General features: G+C 60.3%; 1 protein-coding gene across 1 annotated transcript; it reads left to right on the forward strand.

Moving 5' to 3' along the window:
• Window positions 1-21: 21 nt before the first annotated feature.
• Lonp1 (lon peptidase 1, mitochondrial) lies at window positions 22-19,520 on the forward strand. Its single transcript, XM_046443933.1, has 18 exons — window positions 22-456; window positions 3,612-3,700; window positions 4,385-4,504; window positions 6,608-6,839; window positions 8,539-8,600; window positions 9,028-9,157; window positions 9,533-9,616; window positions 10,441-10,661; window positions 12,873-13,011; window positions 13,832-14,010; window positions 15,799-15,886; window positions 16,138-16,260; window positions 16,343-16,459; window positions 17,444-17,584; window positions 17,676-17,841; window positions 18,376-18,593; window positions 18,677-18,841; window positions 19,164-19,520. Exons 1-18 carry the CDS (start codon window positions 37-39, stop codon window positions 19,344-19,346), a joined length of 2,877 nt encoding a protein of 958 aa, XP_046299889.1. The 5' UTR covers window positions 22-36; the 3' UTR covers window positions 19,347-19,520.
• Window positions 19,521-19,608: the final 88 nt, after the last annotated feature.

Genomic DNA, 19,608 nt, shown 5'->3' on the forward strand with positions numbered 1-19,608 from the left:
GACGTGACTCCCGCGCGCCCCCAGTATGGCCGGGCCATGGCGGCGAGCACAGGCTACGTGCGGCTGTGGCGCGCGGCGCGGTGCTGGGCTCTGCGCCGGCCGCTGCTGGCCGCCGCCGGGGGGAGGGGCCCGACCGCGGCCGGCGCGTGGCTGCCCAGAGGCCGGAGGGCCTGCGACGCTTCGCCTCCTTGGGCGCTTTGGGGCCGAAGCCCGGCAGCCGCCGGTCAGTGGCGAGGGCTTTGGGAAGCGAACAGCCGCGGCAGCGGGGCATTCTCGGGCGGCGAGGATGCCGCCGACGGGGGCGGGGAGGAAGGCGCAGGGGGCGGTGCGGGCGCCGGGGAAGGCCCGGTCATAACGGCGCTCACGCCCATGACGATCCCGGACGTGTTCCCGCACCTGCCGCTCATCGCCATCACCCGCAACCCCGTGTTCCCGCGCTTTATCAAGATCATCGAGGTAATGGGAGCCCCCGCCTCGGCCTTGGTTTCCCCACCTCTGCAAGTGACAGGTTGGACCGAGGGATCGCGTAGCGCCCTCAGGCCGCAGAACTTTCTCCGAAGTTTCTCAGAGTTTGCAGTTGGAGTCTCATCCGCGCGGCACTGGTGGGGTGCTCCTGAGCAAATGCCTCACCCTTTTGAGTTCCTTGGGTTTGTTAGAGGAGTTGGGCTCCGTGAGCTTAGGACCCCCTTCGAGCCCTGGTGATGGAAGGCCGGGCGGACCAGAGGCAGTATTGCAGCCCGCGTACTCTTCTGTAACTCCCTCGGGTGACAGTTTAGGAACCTCTTTGGGATCAGGATTCATTTCCTCGTTAAACAACCATTTCTTGGTTGCTTGTGCTCTGTCAGGTAGTTTTAGATTCCCGGCCTTTGGAGTTGACCTTCTGTGAGGATGAAATAAGCAGCAGTGACCGCCAGGAATAATAGAGCGAGGAATGGTAAAGAGGCTTGAGGGAGGGGAAGGAGGACTGAGTTATTCATTCAGCAGTGTTCTTGATGACTGCCACGGGGCAGGCAGAGGAAGGCAGTGGTGAACATCTGGCCTGAGGAGCAGATGTGGAGGTGGAAGAGGCAGTAAACCAGGTCCTTTCAGAGGAAGAGCCATGAGGGGGGCGGGAAGGAGCAGGGTGATGTAAGAGGGAGAAAGCAGTGACTGCAGGAGGCCCTTGTCATTCAGCTTTTAGAGTGAGAAGAACCCAAATGCCTCTCCCCCACCTACCACCCCCTCCCCTTTAAAATCAGTGGGAGCTCAAGTCCAGGGAGGAGAAAGGTTATCAGTTATTCCTGTAAGCAGGGTCACACAGTGAGTCAGCCTCTGCGTTCACATTCCAGAGTCTGGATAAATAAATAAATCCCAAGGATCGCTTGGAAGGGGAAAGGGCAGTGCAGAGGCAGCAGCCCACGAGTGGGGAGGGACAGACGAAGCCCCTCTCCAATTCTGTGTGTCTGAGCTCCCTTTTCAAGACCTTTCCTTGATGTTGGGTAATGGTTTCTGGGGCACACACCAGAGCAAGACCCCAAGGAGTCATTCGGCCCCACTACTCTTCAAGTTACTCCTCAAGGCCTTGATTTTCTTGTCTGTGAAATGGACATCAGAGTAGCATCTTACTGGTAGGAGCTGTTGTGGGACTTACATGAAGTTCTGTGTCAAGGCTTTGGATCTGTGTCTGGCACTTAGTTTGCCTCAGTAGTGAGATGCTGCTGCTGCAATTTGCTACCCAGAGGAAGTTAGAAGTTATGTGGCAACTCCTCCTACGAGTGCTGTGGCAGGTGCACATGGAAGATGTTGGTGACATTTCAGAACTCCTCCCTGAAGGCCTCCGGCCCAGCTTTGACCCCACCCCCAGCTGTCCTCCTTATCTTCCCAGGCTTCTGGGGCCAGGACTGTTCACCAGGCTTGCCTCCCACCCCATAATGACAGATGCCCTTTGCCCCAGTACCCCAGCAGAGAGATGACTCCTCAAGAAAGTCCTGTGCCCATCTGGAGTTAGCCAGGAGGGCCAAACAAGTCACTGTGGACTGCATTAGGAGACCTGGTCGTCAGTGTTTCTGTCAGTGTTACCCTGGAAATAACAAGGATTCTGCCACGGGGATGGAGAGAGAGGTGTGGAGGGTGTAACAGTCAGCTGATGGCAGGGGAGAAGTGGGGGTGGCTTCTTTGGGACCCAATAAACATTTCTGAACCTGTTAGCAAATCTCTGTTTATGCTTGATTTTGTAGTTAATACTTCTTGCTCTAATAGCTTCTCTCCTAATTGGTGGCCTTTGAATGTGGAGCAGCCTTTCTTAATTTTGGGGTCTTGCATCCTCTTACTGGATACTACACACTTTCTTCCCAGAAAAAGTATGTCTAAGCTGGATGTGGTAGTCTTGCCTGAAATCCCAGCTACTCAGAGGCTTAGGCAAAAGAATTGCAAGTTTGAGGCCAGCGTCAGCAACTTAGTGTGATCCTGCCCTAGAAAATAGTAAGGACTGGGAATGTAACTCACTGGTAGAGGACCAGTGGGTTCAATCCCCAGTACTGCAAAAAAATAAAAAATAAATAAAATAAAAAAATAAATCTACAGCGTCAGGTGTTCCCACCACAAGACAAGAGCCTCTGTTGATCCTTGGTGTGGTCCCTGGGCCAGCAGCTTCAGTGTCACCTGGCAGTCAGTTTGAAACGCTGTTTCTGGGGCCCACCCCAGGCCTCCTGGATCAGAAATTGCATGGGTGGGGCCCCGCCGACAGTTTAAGCAGTCCTGCAACTGATTCTGGTGCCTGTTAAAGCTTAAGGTTCATTAACTAAGATCTGGCCAGGAACGAGTGGAGGGAATCAGCTGAGTCTCAGATGGCTGCACCCTGCCAGCCAGATGCTTCCTGGAGGTCAATGGAGCTCTGGCCCGCCCCTGGGATGACACCAAGAGTGCTGTGGTTCTGGGGTGTGAACATGACCAGCACAAGTGGATGAGGAGATAGTTCCTGTGAGAGTGTGGCCTGTGCAGAGGCCACGTTTGACCTCCACATATGTTGTCCTGACATTAAGAAAAGCAGAATGGTTATGATTTTCAAACTCAGACGTTTTGCCACTGAAACAGCTTTTTTTTTTTTTTAATATTTTTTAGTTGTAATTGACATAATACTTTATTTTATATGTGGTACTGAGGATTGAACCCAGGGCCTCACATGTGCTAGGCGAGCGCTCTACCACTAAGCCACAATCCCAGCCCTGAAACAGCTTTTTGAGCGGGATGTTAAAGCAATTTCTTGGTTCCGGTCATTGTCTACTTTGAATTTTTTTTAAAAAATATTCTTTAGTTGTCAGTGAACCTTTATTTTATTTATTTATATGTGGTGCTGAGAATTAAACCCAGTGCCTCACACATGCTAGGCAAGCACTCTACCACTGAGTCCCAGCCCCTGAATTTTCTTTGGAAACGTGGGAGGGGCCACTACACTAGGTAATACTGTTCTGCCCCATCCCCTTCCAGTAACCCCACCCCTGTCCTTTTGGTCCAGATTCCTGGACCATGTTGATTAGTGTCCTGAATCAGGTTAGCATGTCCGTAGAGAGTAAAACTGTCGAGTGTCAGTAGAAGACCTGCCCTGCATTTCACTCGGGTTGTTGTCATGCTAGGTTAAAAATAAGAAGTTGGTTGAGCTGTTGAGAAGGAAAGTCCGTCTTGCCCAGCCATATGTCGGCGTCTTTCTAAAGAGAGATGACAAGTAAGTGGCATTTTTCCTTCATTCTTTTGTTGAAGGGGCCTTGGCGCCTGGCTCCCTGCAGTCCTGCTGTGTAGAGTAGCGTGGACCTTTCCCCTTGACCTAAGAGGAGCCCCGGCTAAGGGCTGGGCAGAATGCCTCTCTAGTCGCAGCTGAGGACTCCGCTGGTGGCTCCTGCACTGAGCTCCCGGGCTCTGTGTAGAGTGCTGGCCGCGCCTGGCTCCACCCTAGCACCGAGCAGGGAATCTCTGCAAACTGTCAAGATGAGGGATCTAGCTTCAAGAACCTGTAGTATTAAAAGGCACCTGGGAGGCTGCTCGAGTGCCGAGCCAGCCCGAGGTCTCTTCCAAGTTAAAGGAGAGTGGAAGAGAACCCTTCCTCAGCTTTGACCTGGCGAGGAGCTGCCCTGTGGAGGTCACCCTGTGGGAGCCCAGGGCGCCACTCTGCTTTTTGCTTTAATTTTTTTTCTTCTAGCTGTAGATGGACAGAATGCCTTTATTTTATTTAGTATGTGGTGCTGAGGCTCCAATCCAGTGCTCCCGTGTGTTGGGCAAGTGCTGTGCCACTGAGCCGTGCCCTAGCCCCAGGCCACTGTTTGTAAAGTGCCGGCAGGGCCCTTCTATCCCACATGCCCCTGACGCTGTGCGCTCTGCAGCTCGGCTCATGCACCTTTCTGCTGTCCCTCAGCAATGAGGCCGATGTGGTCGAGAGCTTGGAGGAGATCTACCACACGGGGACGTTTGCCCAGATCCACGAGATGCAGGACCTTGGAGATAAGCTGCGCATGATCGTCACAGGACACAGAAGGTGTGTGAGCTGACCAGCAAAGGGCTTTGTCATGTGGGACCCTTGCACATGAGGCAGGTACAAAGAGCAGCCCTGGAGTGCCCCGTCCCTGCATGGGTCCACCCTGTCAATCAGCCTTATGCAGATTCATTATAAGCACTAAGAGCAAAGCAGTGGACAAAGGCTGAGGTTTGTCACCACAGAGAGTAGCAAGCTGTCTCAGATACTGGCAGGTGGGAGAGCCTTTCCTCCAGGTGCCTAGGCCTGTGCCTACCAGCAAGTGCACACAGCTGGCAAGTTCCACCACTTCTCTGACCGGACATACACATGGCCCCCAGCTTAAAGTGCCTCTGTCAGTGGTTGTGTGAGTGTGAGAGTGTGTGGTTCTGCTGAAGGTGGAACAAGGGCCTCGCACATCTGGGCAAGTGCTTCACCACTGAGCACACCCAGCCCCTGCTTAACGTTTGCAGCAATGGGTTTTCAGTAGGAGCACCTGCCTGTATCCTGCTGAGGAGCACGTAAAACCTTCATAATCTGCTTAGCCTTTTGGTTATTACCAGTCACTCTAGAACATCTGTAATCCCAGCAACTTGAGAGGCTGAGGCAGGAGGATTGCAAGTTTGGCTGATCAATCAAGAGGTCAGAAGATGCTGAGGGGTGGCGCTGGGGTGGTGGCTCAGCTAGGTAGAGCGCTTGCCCAGCACGTGCGAGACCTTGGGTTAGATCCTCGGCACCACATCAAAACAAAATAAAGGTATTGCGTACAACTAAAAAATAAAAGATGCTAGCCTGGCATCAGTGGTTGAGCGTCCCTGGGTTCCATCCCAGGTACCTACCAAAAAAAAAAAAAAGGCTGGTGTGCTCCAGGAGCATCCTTCTGAAGCATGCGTCTCCTCAGAGCCCTGCACCCGGGTCCCTGCAGGAAAGGTCTCAGTGAGTGAGTTTCTAAAAAGCCACCCGTTGGGCCCCTCTTGGAGTCTGTTGAGTCTGGAGTCCTCCCTGTTCTCTTTATTCTCTGTGTGTGTGTGTGTGTCTCTCTTTTTTCGTGGCGCTGGGGTTGGACCCAGGGCCTTGTGCGTGTGGGGCGGGCCCTCTGCCAGCTGAGCTGCCTCTCCAGCCCTGGGGCCCTCCCTGTTCTTACAGAGGCTTTTCTTGTGTCAGCGGCAGGACTAGGCATTGGTTCTGAGACATGCTGGAGGTGTCCCACTGCCACAGGCTTCCAGGCCCTTGTCCTCTGCTCCTGGGGTAGGGATGAGCTGCCGCCTCTGTCCCCTGGAAGGATTCCTGGGCCAGGGGAAGGAGTAAGATGCAGTGGAAATGAATGAAAGCAGAGGAAACCGCCTGCGACCCCACAGGCTGTCAGGGTTTATTTTGCTGGGTGTTCTCAGTCTCTGGCGATGACTTGAGGCGGGAGGATGTGCGCGGCTGCACTCTTTTATGCAAGGGATAAATCCGTGTGGGGGTGGGACCAGCTGCCTGGGGACACCGAGGGGCAGCAGGGAACCCAACAGAAGCAGGCCTGCCAGCCCCTGAGGCTTGAGGTTTGCCCAGCACCCTGGTGCCTGTCCTGGGCACATCAGAGGCTGGGTGTCAGGGGCCCAGTGTCAGCCAGGCTCTGACTACATCCCAGGAGGCTCTCAGGCCACCCTCTGAGGAAGGTACTGCTACTACCCAGTGTGGCGGAGGAGAGACCCTCGAGGCCAAAGGCTTATTTCCGTTTATCTCACACTGAGGGCCTGTCTCGGGTGCTAGGCTGCATGCAGAAAATGGGCACAGGAGGGAGGACAGACGGAAGCTCTGAGATCACAGTGCATTCATACGGAAGGGGGTGTTGGGGGGTGGCTGCAGAGATGTTCTTGAAACTGAGTCGGAAGGGAATGAAGAAACCCCTGGGCGGGGGTGTGGTCACGGTGCATGGCCTTGGGGAGGGGCCTGTGCCCTGCTAGCTGGCATCTCCTCCCAAAGACCCAGGGGCTTGACTCCCTCGGAATGTCCTGGGCCGTCTCTGGGCCTCTGAGAAAGCAGCTCAGCCTCTAGCACAAGGAGCTTGTGTCCCCTCTGCCTCTGTGACTGAGGTGCTGGGCTCACTGCCTCAGCCTCACCTCCACCTCGTTCCCTTCCCAGGATTCATATCAACAGGCAGCTGGAGGTGGAGCCAGAGGAGCCGGAGGTGGAGAGCAAGCAGAAGCCGCGGCGGAAGCCCAAGCGGGGCAAGAAGGAGGCGGAGGATGACCTGGGCACCAAGCCCCAGCTGGAGGTGGCGCCGGAGCCCACCTCGGACTCCTCCAGTGGGGTGCTCATGGTGGAGGTTGAGAACGTCGTCCACGAGGACTTCCAGGTCACTGAAGAAGTCAAAGTGAGTCTTGTCGTGCAGGTCTCCCTCTAGTGGCCCCGTGGCCTGGGCAGGACTTGCTGCCTGCCCCTGGGCCAGGCCCGCAGGAGGCCTGCCCTGGAGTGAGCAGCACAGCTCCTCCCAGCAGCCTCCGGTGGAACTGGGCCAGAGGGTGAAGGCCGAGCCAGACCTTCCTCTTATGGGGGGCAGGTTTTGACCCTGCAGGAGTCTCCAGCTTCCACCAGAGCACCTCCGTCCCCGCTCCACCCTCCAAGCAGGGGACCCCTGGCTGCTCCACAGGAAAGAATCAGCCTTTGGCCCCCAGGCCTCAGACCTTGACAGTCCTGCCGCCTTCTTTGAGCCAAGAGCCAGCCTTCGATGTCCCTTGGGACAGGGCCATTTAGCAAGCTAATCAAAGGCCTGGGGTGTATGTGACTCTCAGGGTGTGCCTCATGTCACTGGCCGCCTCCCTAAGGACAGCATGAGCCAGGTGGGGCCACAAGGGATGGTCTGGGCCCTTTGTGGTTGTGTCCCCTGGGGCTCTGCTGCGGATGCGGGGGCTCCTCCTAGCAGTGCGGGCAACGGGTGCTGTTGGCTGTGGGTGCTGCACTTGTGCTGGCCTGGGTAGGCAGTCCCATGCACAGGGCCATGTGAAGCCCTTGAGACCCGTGCTGGGTGCACACGGGCTTTCAGTGACCTGGTGTGGCTGAGGACAGGAGGTGAAGACTTACCTACACTCATTTTAACTTAAAGAGCTGCCCATGGTGTAATCCCAGCAGCTCGGGAGGCTAAGGCAGGAGGATCACAAGTTCAGGGTCAGCCTCAGCAACTCAGCAAGGCCCTAAGCAACTCAGTGAGACCCTGTCTCTAATTAAAATATAAAAAAGGTCTGGGGATGTGGCTCAGTGGCTAAGCACCCCTGGGCTGCTGGAGCCCAGTTCAGTCCTTGGTAACAAAAAAAAAAAAGCTTGGCCAGTGGCTCTGCTGCAGTGGAGAGCGTGGTGTTGGTGTCCCCTGGGAATCTGCAGCCGGGCGGGCGGGCGGGCCTCACAGTGCTGGGTGATGGGTAGGAGGCCTCCAGTGAGCCTGCAGAGGTGAAGTCAGTTCAGGGCCACACCAGTGACTAGAGGCCGGGCTGGACGTCATTCAGCGTGACTGGCAGCCCCTGCAGGCCACTTGTGTGCTCATGGGCTATGCCCTGCTCAGAGCTGGTGGCCTTGTGGGAACAAGTGAGGTGTGGTTCATGCTCCAGCAGTGACACTGGCCTCCCCATGGCTTCCAGAGTTGGCAAGAAGGAAAACAGGCTTCTGTCACGCCCACAGCGGAGGGCCCCTGTCTCTGGAGAGAGCCTGGTGCGAGGTTCCAGGGTGTGGTGGGCTGAGAGCCCTGGTGGCGTATAGGCTGTAGTGTGGGTGAGGGTGAGGAGCACAGAGCTTCAGGTGCAGGAGGAGGCCAAGGTGGGCCCTACCCTTTCCTCCCAAGATGGTCTATTCTGAGGACCAGGCTCAGGGGGTCTGAGGAGACAGGCTTTGGTTTTAGCTTTCACTCCTTGAAAGTGAACGTCTTTCACTGAAGATGTGGGTCTCCTTGGTTTCCAAGCCCAGGTCTAGCCTCAGTGGACAGGGAGCTGATGGAGTGGCGGGTGGGCGGGGCTCCTGGGCCACACCCCCTGCTGGCCTTGGCTTCCAGGCCCATGCAACTGCCCCGTCTCCCTACTCACCAGGCCCTGACCGCTGAGATTGTGAAGACCATCCGTGACATCATCGCTTTGAACCCCCTCTACAGGTCTGTCCCCCACGTGAGTGGCTGGCATGCCCTTGGGTCACGCTGGGCCAGCCTGAGGCCCTTTATGCAGCGGGTGGCAGGGGCGTTCCAAGAGGGCCATCCTGCAGAACACAGGGACTGCTCTGTGCAGGGGACACCCTACACCCGAGACCTGGGGTGTTTCCCCTTCCTGCCCTTCCTGGTGTGTCCTGGAGCCTGTGCTCTCATCGTCTGGAGGAGAGGGCCGGAGTCTTGTGGGGGCGGATCACCACCTGCTGCAGGGGGCCGCAGGAGGTCTAGGCTGGGGCACAGCAGGCCCTCTTGGCTCTGGCTGTGGAAGGGCAGCACTAGGCAGTAGGACGGGAAGGCCTAGGCCTCTTTGGGGACAACAGTGCAGTGAGGGTGAAGGCCTGGCTGCTGTGGCAGTGACCCCCCTCGTCCCTTGCAGGGAGTCAGTGCTGCAGATGATGCAGGCAGGCCAGAGGGTGGTGGACAACCCCATCTACCTGAGCGACATGGGTGCTGCGCTGACTGGGGCCGAGTCCCATGAGCTGCAGGATGTCCTGGAGGAGACCAACGTGAGTGACCTCCTGCCTGGCTGTGCCCGTGCGGTACTGGGCACCGGGCAGCCTCCGGGCTCAGCACTGTGAGGTGACTGCGGTCAGCAGGCTCTGTGGGTCTGTGTGGGCCACTGGCGAGTCAGTCTGCCTTCAGTCAGGTCCTCAGGTGTCACCTGCCTTTGCCATTCTGTGGACGTGCACACTTGTGGACGTCTTGGGCATGTGGCCGCAGACCCCCGGGCCTTGTCGGGAAGGCGTTTTCAAGCCTGCTGTGTGTCGGGGAGGCGTGGGCAGCTTCCTCCCTCTCTTGGCAGCTCTGGGGTGTTGCTGTGGCCACCCTGCACGTGCGCAGGCCAACTCCTGACCATGAGGTTGTCCTCCCTCTCTCGGCAGATCCCCAGGCGGCTGTACAAGGCCCTGTCCCTCCTGAAGAAGGAGTTCGAGCTGAGCAAGCTGCAGCAGCGCCTCGGGCGGGAGGTGAGCCAGCGACTTGGCTGCCCCGGGGAAGACGGGCGGCCGGGTCACAGAGGGAGTCACCAGGCTGGTCTCAAACTCCTGGGCTCAGTTGATCTTCCTGCCTCAGCCTCCCAAGTCTCTAGGAACTCAGGTGCCACTGCACCTGGCCAACTCTGACTCAAGGTCCATAAGCTCTCGGGCCTTTTATTATTCTGGGCTGTGAAACCATCCCAGAGTCATGAGCCCAAGAGAATGAGAGCTGTCCCAGGTCTGTCCCAGGTCTGTCCCAGGTCCTGGTGAGAGTTTCTGTACGCCCCTCCCCCAATGCTGGCTGCCCGTGGGAGCCAGGCTGGGAGGGGCCAGACTGCACCTGTGCTGGGTCCTCGGAGGCCCTGGAGCCTATCCTTGGCCGGCCTGGACGTTGCTCTTGGAGCCCCGGTGGTATTTTGGTGTGACCCGCTTTTCCCACTTAGTTTTAGGTAGAATTCACGCCCGCCTAGATCTGGGAAGCCTAGAATATTGGGCAGCTCTCACAGGAAGCAGGGCAGTAGGTGGTGGGCTGAGCTGCGGGCCTCTGCCCTGTCTGAGAAGCGGGGAGGCCAGCCAGCCTTCCTGGGGCACCAGTGCTCATCAGCAGCTGCGCTGTAGCGAGACCCCAAGTCTTGACAAGTGCAGCTCAGTGTAGGATTCGCTTGCCACATGCCAGGCCTGGGTCCCACCCCAGCACCACGTGCACAGAGGAGAGATGGCATGGGGCTGGCACTCGGGCTCTTGAGTCCAGAGCGTGGGCGGACCGCCTGCCGCCGCCCTGAGCCCCCGTCCCCCCCCCCCCCGTGTCTTCGCAGGTGGAGGAGAAGATCAAGCAGACCCACCGCAAGTACCTCCTGCAGGAGCAGCTGAAGATCATCAAGAAGGAGCTGGGCCTGGAGAAGGAGGACAAGGACGCCATCGAAGAGAAGTTCCGTGAGCGGCTGAAGGAGCTGGTGGTGCCCAAGCACGTCATGGATGTGGTGGCCGAGGAGCTGAGCAAGCTGGGCCTGCTGGACAACCACTCGTCGGAGTTCAAGTGAGCGCCGCCTCCACGCGGGACCTCGATCCCCAGCAGTGGGTGGGCCGGGAGCTGTGTCTGCGGGTAGATTGTCACAGAGGGTGTGGAGAGGCTCCAGTTGTGTCGCTCTCCTTGTCCCGGTTGGAACTGCCACCGTCTCCCTGATTGTACAGATGAGCAGATTGGGGCCTGGTGATCAGGGCCCTGGGCTGGGAGGTGACCACAGGATTGAGGGCAGGGGTGCCTGGCTTAGAGCCATTACCCCAAGACCACCTCTGCTTCTGTCCCCTGAGAGCAGCCAGGAAATGGCCAGGTCTTCCTGTGGCCCTGGCCTTGCCGGGCCTGTTTCCTCGAATACTGTCGCAAGTGGGGAAAGCCTATGGGGCTGGAGGAGCCCACGCTGTACCCACGCCTGCCACGCACAGCCGTGCTGCCTGGCCCCTCCCTGCACAGCTCACTCTGCCTGGGGCCCAGGAACCGAGCTTCCCAGCAGGCTGCCCCCAGGAGGGGAGAGGCTGGCCTCAAGGACGTGTCAGTGGGCTTGGTGGCCGGGCTGAGGCCCTGGGACAGCTCTCATCGGTGGTACTGGGGATTGGGCCCACGGTCATTGTACAGCTGAGTTCTCTCCCAGACCTTTTTATTTTTTGGAGACAGTCTCCCTAAGTTGTTGCTGGCCTTGAACCTGGCAGTCCTGCCTCGGCCTCCCAAGGCTCTGGGATCACAGGAGGCTCTGGGACAGCTCTTCAGGGGCGGCCTGACCCAGGCAGGCACCCAGTCCTGGGTGTCTTGGCTACTGGGCCAGATCTCCTGGCCCGGAACACTTGGGAAGGCATTGGAGCTTTAGCACCGAACTCCTGCTTCTGGGGTGGCATCTAAGTGTCCCACTGCTGCTGTGACAGTCCCTTAAGACGACAATGCCTTAAGAAGATCTAGCACACCATCTGAGTTCTGGGGCGGGAGTCCAGTGGAGGTCTCTCAGGCTGGTCCCTCCTGAGGCCCTGGGAGAGTTGCATCCTGCCTCTTCTTGCTCCTAGAGTCCCCCAGCCTTCTAGGAGCTCCTGGGCCCGTCTCCATCTGCAGAGCCAGCAGCACAGTGTCCTCTAGGCTCTGACCTCCTGCTCCCTCACTCCTAAGGACCCCTGGTGACACTGGGTCTCAGATGACCCAGAGTGTCCACTCTGGGGCCCTTCTGCAGGACTCCTGGGAGGCGGCATGTTTCACAGGTGGGGGGGGCGGGGTGGATGTTTTGGAAGCCATTTGTCCCCCTGCAAGTGCTGTGTCCTCCTAGGGGCTTTGGAAACTTGGGGACCAGCCCTCCAGGCCTGGAGCTCCCTTCCCTTCCGGATGTGCGCCAGTGTGCGTGGCAGACTCTGTGCGGGGCTCTGGGGCTCTGTTTGCTGACCTGGCTGCGCCCTTCCTGAGGCACCGTCCGCCAGGCCCTGGCACTCCGTCCCACAGGGTGGCTGCAGCAGGCCTCCGGCTGCTGTTCAGCCTGGACACCTGCAGCTGCCTGAGGCTCCTTCAGCCCGAGTCTGGCTGTGGCACTGCCTGGTGACGTCCTCCCACTGGGCTTGATGTGTCCTTATGTGAATCCCCCGGGCATGGGGCCCAGTGGGCCATTGATCTGGGCAAGCCGTGCCCCAGAGGGTGGACTTCATGGCAGCACGTCCCTAAGTTACCCAATACCTTTCATTCCTTGGTGGCAGTTCTTCCCCAAAGTTAAGAGGTCTCCACCTCCCCCCAGCCCACGCGCTCATGGCCCAGGGCAGCTGCCATCCAGAGATGCACAGCCCCGGCTCCGGGTCAGTCTGGGTGGCCCTCCCAGCCTGCAGTAACCCTGGCCTTCTCCTCCACCCAAAGCTTTGGGTCCAGTTTCTCCCCCGTCCTAAGCCTTGTCCCCTCTGTGCATCTCCCTCAGTCTTGGCCTCGAGGGCACAAGAAGGTCAACGTGGTTGTGATGCACATTAGATCTCAGGCCCTTCTGCTGCGCATCCGGTGTTTGGCTGAGAAGTAGAGCAGGCAGGGCCCCTGTCCCAGGGGCAGAGAGACCCGTAAGTCCCCACCACGATGGCTTTCCAAGGCATTGACCGCCCAGGGGCGCTGCCCTGTGTGGGCCCACATCGCCCATGGTGGGCACGGCATATGGTATGAAGGACCCGCACAGCCGTGCGGTTGCTGCGGCAGAGGCCGGGGCACTGGGACCCCACTCACCAGGCTCTGTTGTGGCAGTGTCACCCGAAACTACCTCGACTGGCTGACGTCCATCCCCTGGGGCAAGTGCAGCAAGGAGAACCTGGACCTGGCCCGCGCCCAGGCGGTGCTGGAGGAGGACCACTACGGCATGGAGGACGTCAAGAAGCGCATCCTGGTGAGGCCGGGCACAGGGGCCCCACTGCTCTCCTGGTCTGATGCCAAGGCTGAGTTCCGGGAACGGGGACTTATAAGGGACAGGACTTGACTTGGCTCAGTTCTGGAGGCTGGGAGGGCCCTGAGCGTGGTGCTGGCCTCTGTGCTGTGGTGGGAGGTGGCCAGCTGGGACCTCTGCCTCTCCTGGGCCAGTACTGCCCTCGCCAGGCCCCACCCCAAACCTGCTGCCATGTGACCACAGAGCTCGTGTGTCCAGTGGTGGGCTCTAGAGGACACGTCACACCAGCACTCCTGGCCCTTGCCCCTGCCAAGCACCTTTGGCCCACATTCTGGGTGCCTGGTTGGGGTGCCCAGGGCACGTTGGGGATCGAGGATTGCCATGGTCTCGTGGCCCTGTGCTATGAGGGCCACCTGGTAAGGGTTTGAAGGTGCTGGTGGGGGCTAGTGATGTTGAGGGGCGGGGGCCTGGGCCACTGGCCCCGCCACCGTGGAGGGCTCATGGATTTGCCACAGGGATAAAAGTTGTACTGGGGGCAACAGAAACTGGACAGGATGGGTGACAGAACAGGAGCCGGAGGGAGGTGGGTGTGTGGGGGCGTTGACAAGGGTGGGTGCAGCCACTGGGCACCTGTTGTCTGGCACCTGGTCGTCCAGTTGGATGTGCTGTCCTTCCTGGGGCTGATGGCAGCTCCAGCCAGCCCTTGGCACAAGCCCAGCGCCCTCCTGAAGCCCAGGCGCTGGGGAGACGGGGAGGGAGAGCTGCTCACCCGCTCCGCTCCCGGGGAGAGGCCAAGCCCTGCTGAGCCCCCCTCTGCCTGCAGGAGTTCATTGCCGTCAGCCAGCTCCGCGGCTCCACCCAGGGCAAGATCCTCTGCTTCTATGGCCCCCCCGGCGTGGGCAAGACCAGCATTGCCCGCTCCATCGCCCGCGCCCTGAACCGCGAGTACTTCCGCTTCAGTGTCGGGGGTATGACCGACGTGGCCGAGATCAAGGGGCACAGGTGGGCCTGGTGCACCTCCCCTGCACTCCCCTCTCGCTTCTGCCCCTGGCTGCCTGTTGGGTGGCCGCCAGAGTGTGTCTGGAAGTGGGCGGGTCCCACAAGTCCAGCTGGCGGCCTTGGCCCCACACCCACCCCCCCTCAGGCTCTTTGGGAGGCTCTTGGCCAGGCTCGTCGGAGGCCCCGCAGTGGCATCTGGTGTCCTGGCATCCCACTCCCTGGTGCCCTGGTGCTCTAGGCAGAGTCCCTGGGTGGCCTGGCGCCCTGCCCAGCTGCTCCTCCCTGGGAGCTGGGGCGGAGTCGCAGGTGCCAGGGACAGCACCTGCCTGTTCTCTCCTGCGTTCAGGCCCAGGGCTGGGGCTGGAACCGTGTCCAGTGACTGCATGCTGTGGCCTTGGGTGCGCAGTGAGGGTGCTGCTTTCTCCGAGGGCCTCCGGCCACCCCAGCCCCTAGGCGGTGGTTGTGGAAAAGCTCGGCTGTAGCTTTGGTGCGAGCCAAGCGTGTGCTCCAGGTTGGCCTCGCTGCTTACAGAGCTGGGTGGCCGCGAGGCCTGGGGCCCCATCCCCAGCACCACAGCAAGGAAGAGAGTCAAGTCTGTTGAGGAGGTGACATCTTTTTTCCCAGTGCTGACATGTCTGGCTGCCGAGGCTCATGGGCAGGCCTGGCAGCCTCCCTGCGGGGCAAGGGGCTCTAGGAAAGCAGGGGACAGGAGCCACAGCAGGCTGCGGGAGCCGGTACCGAGGCCGAGTGTGCCCTTCCTGGGTGTGCCCTGCAAGGCAGAGGCCACTCCCTGGGGGTGAGGAGACCTTGGCGGAGCAGAGGAGCCAGTAGGCGTCCTCTGAGGTGGAGGGGAGGACACAAGAGGGGCTGAGGGTAGAAGGGCAGGCTTTCTGTGACGACGTCAGTCTGGGTTCCAAGGCAAGGACAAGGACAGGACACTGATAGCTGGGCTAAAATACGTCATCATAGCAGCAGGCCCACAGCCCTCCACAGCTCCCACCTCCCTCTGGATCAAAGCGCAAGTCTTCCTGGAGACCACAGGCCTGTCCCCTCCGGTCCCCTCCCTGCCTTCCCTGCCCCCTCCCCCTGCCCCAGCAGTCCTCACTCCAACACGCCAGGCCTGGTCCTGCCTCAGGGCCTTTGCGTGAGCCGGGCCCTCAGCTGGAGAGCTGCTCCTCCAGACACCCACTGGCTCCCTCTCCACCTTTGCTCAGAGCCTCTCCCTGAGTGTTTCTTGCATATCCCGCGAGGCCTTCCCGGCGCCCCAGCCCGCTTTCCCCTTCCAGCAGGTGGGGTCTCTGTGCCCCATGATCCCCCTCTGCCTCCCTGGGCTCTGCCCTGCTGGGCCTCGGCGCAGGACTCCTGTCTCAGGTGTCCCTGGGCAGAGCAAGTAGCTAGCTTATCAGGAAGCCCCTGGAGGGAAGGCACCGGGCTGTGGCCAGGCCTGGGGACGCGCCTCGTGTGCCTGTAGTGCAGGCCCTGGAGAGCTGGCCTTGCAGCTGTCCCTTAGGAAGACTCGGACGGGGCTGGTCTGCCATGCCAGGGATGAGGCCGAGTTTCGGCATCTGGGTAGGAGTTGTGAGCTGCTGGGGGGACCCAGGGAGCCCCGTGGTCCAGGCCACTCGTGTCTGGCTGGAGACCCTGCGTCTCCGGCTCGGGTGCGAGGCAGGTCAGGGTGACTGCGTGTTCTTGCTACCAGCGGCTGGTGGTTTCCTCATTGCTTGAGTGCAGGGTGTGCTGAGGCCCTGGGGCCTTCCTGGGCTCCTGACCCAGCTGTGCCCCCCGCTGTAGGCGGACCTACGTGGGGGCCATGCCCGGGAAGATCATCCAGTGCTTGAAGAAGACCAAGACGGAGAACCCCCTGGTCCTGATAGACGAGGTGTGTGCCGGGCTTTGTCCTCCAGCCGCCCCGGTCGTGCTGCGGCCCACCCTTCACTCCCCGGCACACACGCCGCAGGGTGCAAGGGTGCCCAGACCAGGGAGTGCTGTCACTGTGGGGGTCCACCCTACTGGGGCCGTCTCAGTGGCACTGGCTCCAATAGGGGGAAGGTGTCCCTCTCGCCCCTTGCTGTCCTGAGTGGCACAGGAGTGGGGCAAAGTGCCAGTGCCACCTGCCTTCTGCCACTCCAGGTGGATAAGATAGGCCGGGGTTACCAGGGGGACCCCTCTTCAGCACTGCTGGAGCTGCTGGACCCGGAGCAGAATGCCAACTTCCTGGACCACTACCTGGACGTGCCCGTGGACCTGTCCAAGGTGCGTGTCCTACTGCCTGGGGCTCGCGGGGCAGGGGCTGGCCAGGCCCCCTGGGGTGGCAGCACCTGACCACCTTCCCCAGGTGCTGTTCATCTGCACGGCCAACGTCACTGAGACCATCCCCGAGCCACTGAGGGACCGCATGGAGATGATCAATGTGTCTGGCTACGTGGCCCAGGAGAAGCTGGCCATTGCGGAGGTGAGGGCCAGCCGTCCCTGCTGCCTCCGGCCCAGAGGCGGGAGCTGCCTTGCTTGGGTCTCCGCTTTGCAGAAGTCCACTCACGGGTGGCCCTGGGTAGGGGCACTGTGGACTGCGCAGCGGTAGGTAGATGAGGCAAGAAAGGAATTCAGGCACAGGTGTCCTTGGAGCACTCTCCTGCCTCGGGGTCACGCTGTGCGGTGGCGGGAGCCACTCTAGCATCCCCTTCTTGAGGTCACACTGAGATGCCTGCCTGCCAGAGACGCTGCACTGGGTGCAGGAAGTGTGCTCACCTGCTCTTGGTGTCACACTGGGAGTTCTGGCCCAGGCCTGGGTGCTTTGGTAGCCTAGATTGGGTGGTCCCCAGCGGCACAGTGGCCTCTGAGGTGCCTGGTTGCACCTGGAGCAGGATCTCCGGCTGCTTTCTGGAAAGGCTGCGGGGGCCTCTCCCCTCCCCCAGCCCCAGTGTCCTCGCCCTGCCCTGCTGAGCCTTCAGTGTCTGGGGCTGGAGGACAGGAGCACAGGACCCCTCAGGAGTCTAGGGACCAACCCCAGGGTAGGATGAACGTGGCTCTGGCCCTGTGTCTCAGATGTCTTAGGCCACACTGCCAGAGCTTAGGGCCACTGTGTGATGGGAGCCGTGCTGGGCTCTGGGTGACCTTGGAACCTGTGACCCCATCTTCCTGTTAGCTGAGGCGGGCAGTCAGCAGCCTCACACACTCAGTCTAGTGGTGGGGTGAGCCCAGGGGACCCGGGGGCTTTCCTGTAGGGAGTGGCACACAGGGTGACTGGGACAGCAAGAGGGTCTGTTGATGCAGTAGCATAAGAAGAGCAGGACAGGGGCATGTGACCTCTGCAGGGCCAGGCACCTGCAACCCCGCTTGCTTAGTGCCTGCTGGTCTCATCTGCCAGCCAGGCCCCAGGTGGGTAGGTGGGGCCTGAGGTCCTGGGCCACTCTGGGCCCTGACAGCACTCCTCCTGTAGAGGTACCTGGTGCCTCAGGCCCGCACCCTGTGTGGCCTGGACGAGAGCAAGGCCAAGCTGTCCTCAGATGTGCTGACCCTGCTCATCAAACAGTACTGCCGGGAGAGTGGCGTCCGCAACCTGCAGAAGCAGGTAGAAAAGGTGAGCGGCGACTCTGCCCACTGGCCCTGCTCCTGCCCCGATCTGCCCCCTCCACCCCGCGTCGCCCACCTGCACCCCGCTGTCCACCCAGGTGCTGCGGAAGTCGGCCTACAAGATTGTCAGCGGTGAGGCCGAGTCTGTGGAGGTGACCCCCGAGAACTTGCAGGACTTTGTGGGGAAGCCCGTGTTCACAGTGGAGCGCATGTATGACGTGACGCCGCCGGGTGTGGTCATGGGCCTGGCCTGGACCGCCATGGGTGAGCTGGACCCCAGGGCTGCAAGGGTCTGTAGCTCACCATCCCTTTGGTTGTCGTACTGAACACCTTCCCCCTGAGGGACCATGTGGAATGAAGCCCAGGGATTTGGAGCTAAGCAAGAAAAAAGGTGGGGCAGCCAGCAGTGTTGTGACACCTGGGAGGGTGGGGCGGCCCCCAGTCTGAGCCCACCCTGACCTAAGGGCAGGGAGCTGGGGAGTGGGCTATACTTGGCAGCAGGGCAGCCTGTGGGTCCCAGCTGAGGGCAGCATTGGTTACTGTGTGTGGGGGGGTGTCTTCATGACCCTGGGCAGAGAGGGCCGGTGGTTGGCCACGGGTGGGTGCAGGTTCTAGGCTGCGCAAAGGAGGTTCCAAGTGACTAGGACCCTGCTTGCTCAGGCTGTGTCCACCAAGTTAGTGCTCTGCAGAGGGGGGTGGGCTCTGGGCCATCCATGACCTGCCTCCCTGGAAGCAGTAGGCGGCAGAGGCAGGTTTTCAGGACCCACTGGTGGTCACAGGCTCCACACCCTCCTCCAGGAGGATCCACCATGTTTATTGAAACGTCCCTGAGGAGGCCACCATTCAAGGGCAACAAGGAGGACCAGGACGGCAGTCTGGAGGTGACAGGCCAGCTGGGGGAGGTGATGAAGGAGAGCGCACGCATTGCCTACACCTTCGCCAGGGCCTTCCTGATGCAGCAGGACCCCAGCAATGGGTACCTGGTCACCTCCCACATCCACCTGCACGTGCCTGAGGTGAGCTCTCCCCTCTGCCACCCCCCAAGATCCTTCCTGCCGCCCCCAACAGTGGCCACCTGCCCACCTATGTCTCCCACCAGGGTGCCACCCCCAAGGACGGTCCTAGTGCTGGCTGCACCATCGTCACGGCCCTACTGTCCTTGGCCATGGATCAGCCCGTCCGGCAGAACCTCGCCATGACGGGTGAAGTTTCCCTCACAGGGAAGATCCTGCCCGTTGGTGGCATTAAGGAGAAGACCATTGCAGTGAGTTTCCAGACCCTCCACGGGACAGGCCGTGGCCACCACTCCCATCACACCTATTGGGCAGGCTGGCCTCCTGGGCCCAGAGCCCAACTTGAGCTGGCTGTCCCAGCTGCTCCTTCAGCCCTTTTTTAGACAGTGGACAGTCCCTATTGGTGTGGGGTCTCCCATTGGCACCCCTGCCCCAGGTATCATGAGGTGGGGCTGGTGTGGAGCAGGGGGGTATGGGTGTGTCCCAGATGACCCAGAAATGAGGGACCACCACCTCCCTAGGCTGTGGGGGGCCCAGGGTCCTGGATCTGGCACTCAGCATCCTTGTTTCCAGGCCAAGCGTGCTGGGGTGACGTGCATCATCCTGCCCTCGGAGAACAGGAAGGACTTTCACGACCTGGCGGCCTTCATCACCGAGGGCCTGGAGGTGCACTTCGTGGAGCACTACCGGGAGGTCTTTGACATCGCCTTCTCCTGCCCTGGGCAGCAGGCAGAGGCCCTGGCTGTGGAGCGGTGATGGCTGCGGGCAGCAGGCCCAGCCTGGACTGAACTGTACGCTTGGGGAAGGACGGCGGGCCTGGCAGCAAAGCCACCCACCCATTGGCTTGGCCAGGTGACCTGGGTCCCAGGTCCTCAGTTATAGCTCGATCATGGAGACGGGTGCGATCATGATTAAAGAGCATTTCCAGGACCACTTGGCTGCCTGCTTCTGTGTCAGCTGCCTGCCCCCGGGCATGTCTGTCCCCAGCAGATGACCCCCGACACCAGGACGCAGGAGC

This window comes from Marmota monax, unplaced genomic scaffold (genome assembly GCF_021218885.2).
Source record: "Marmota monax isolate L192 unplaced genomic scaffold, Marmota_monax_Labrador192_F-V1.1 WCK01_AAM20220418_F8-fsc00102, whole genome shotgun sequence".
In the NCBI taxonomy this organism is placed as follows: Eukaryota; Metazoa; Chordata; class Mammalia; order Rodentia; family Sciuridae; genus Marmota; species Marmota monax.

What these genes read in the sequence shown, in the direction of transcription:
- Lonp1 (XM_046443933.1), top strand. Translation starts at nt 37, where the DNA reads ATGGCGGCGAGCACAGGCTACGTGCGGCTGTGGCGCGCGGCGCGGTGC. An exon ending in GCTTTATCAAGATCATCGAG is followed by an intron (nt 457 to 3,611) that starts GTAATGGGAGCC and finishes TTGTCATGCTAG; the next exon opens with GTTAAAAATAAGAAGTTGGT. An exon ending in CCCTGGTCCTGATAGACGAG is followed by an intron (nt 15,887 to 16,137) that starts GTGTGTGCCGGG and finishes CTGCCACTCCAG; the next exon opens with GTGGATAAGATAGGCCGGGG.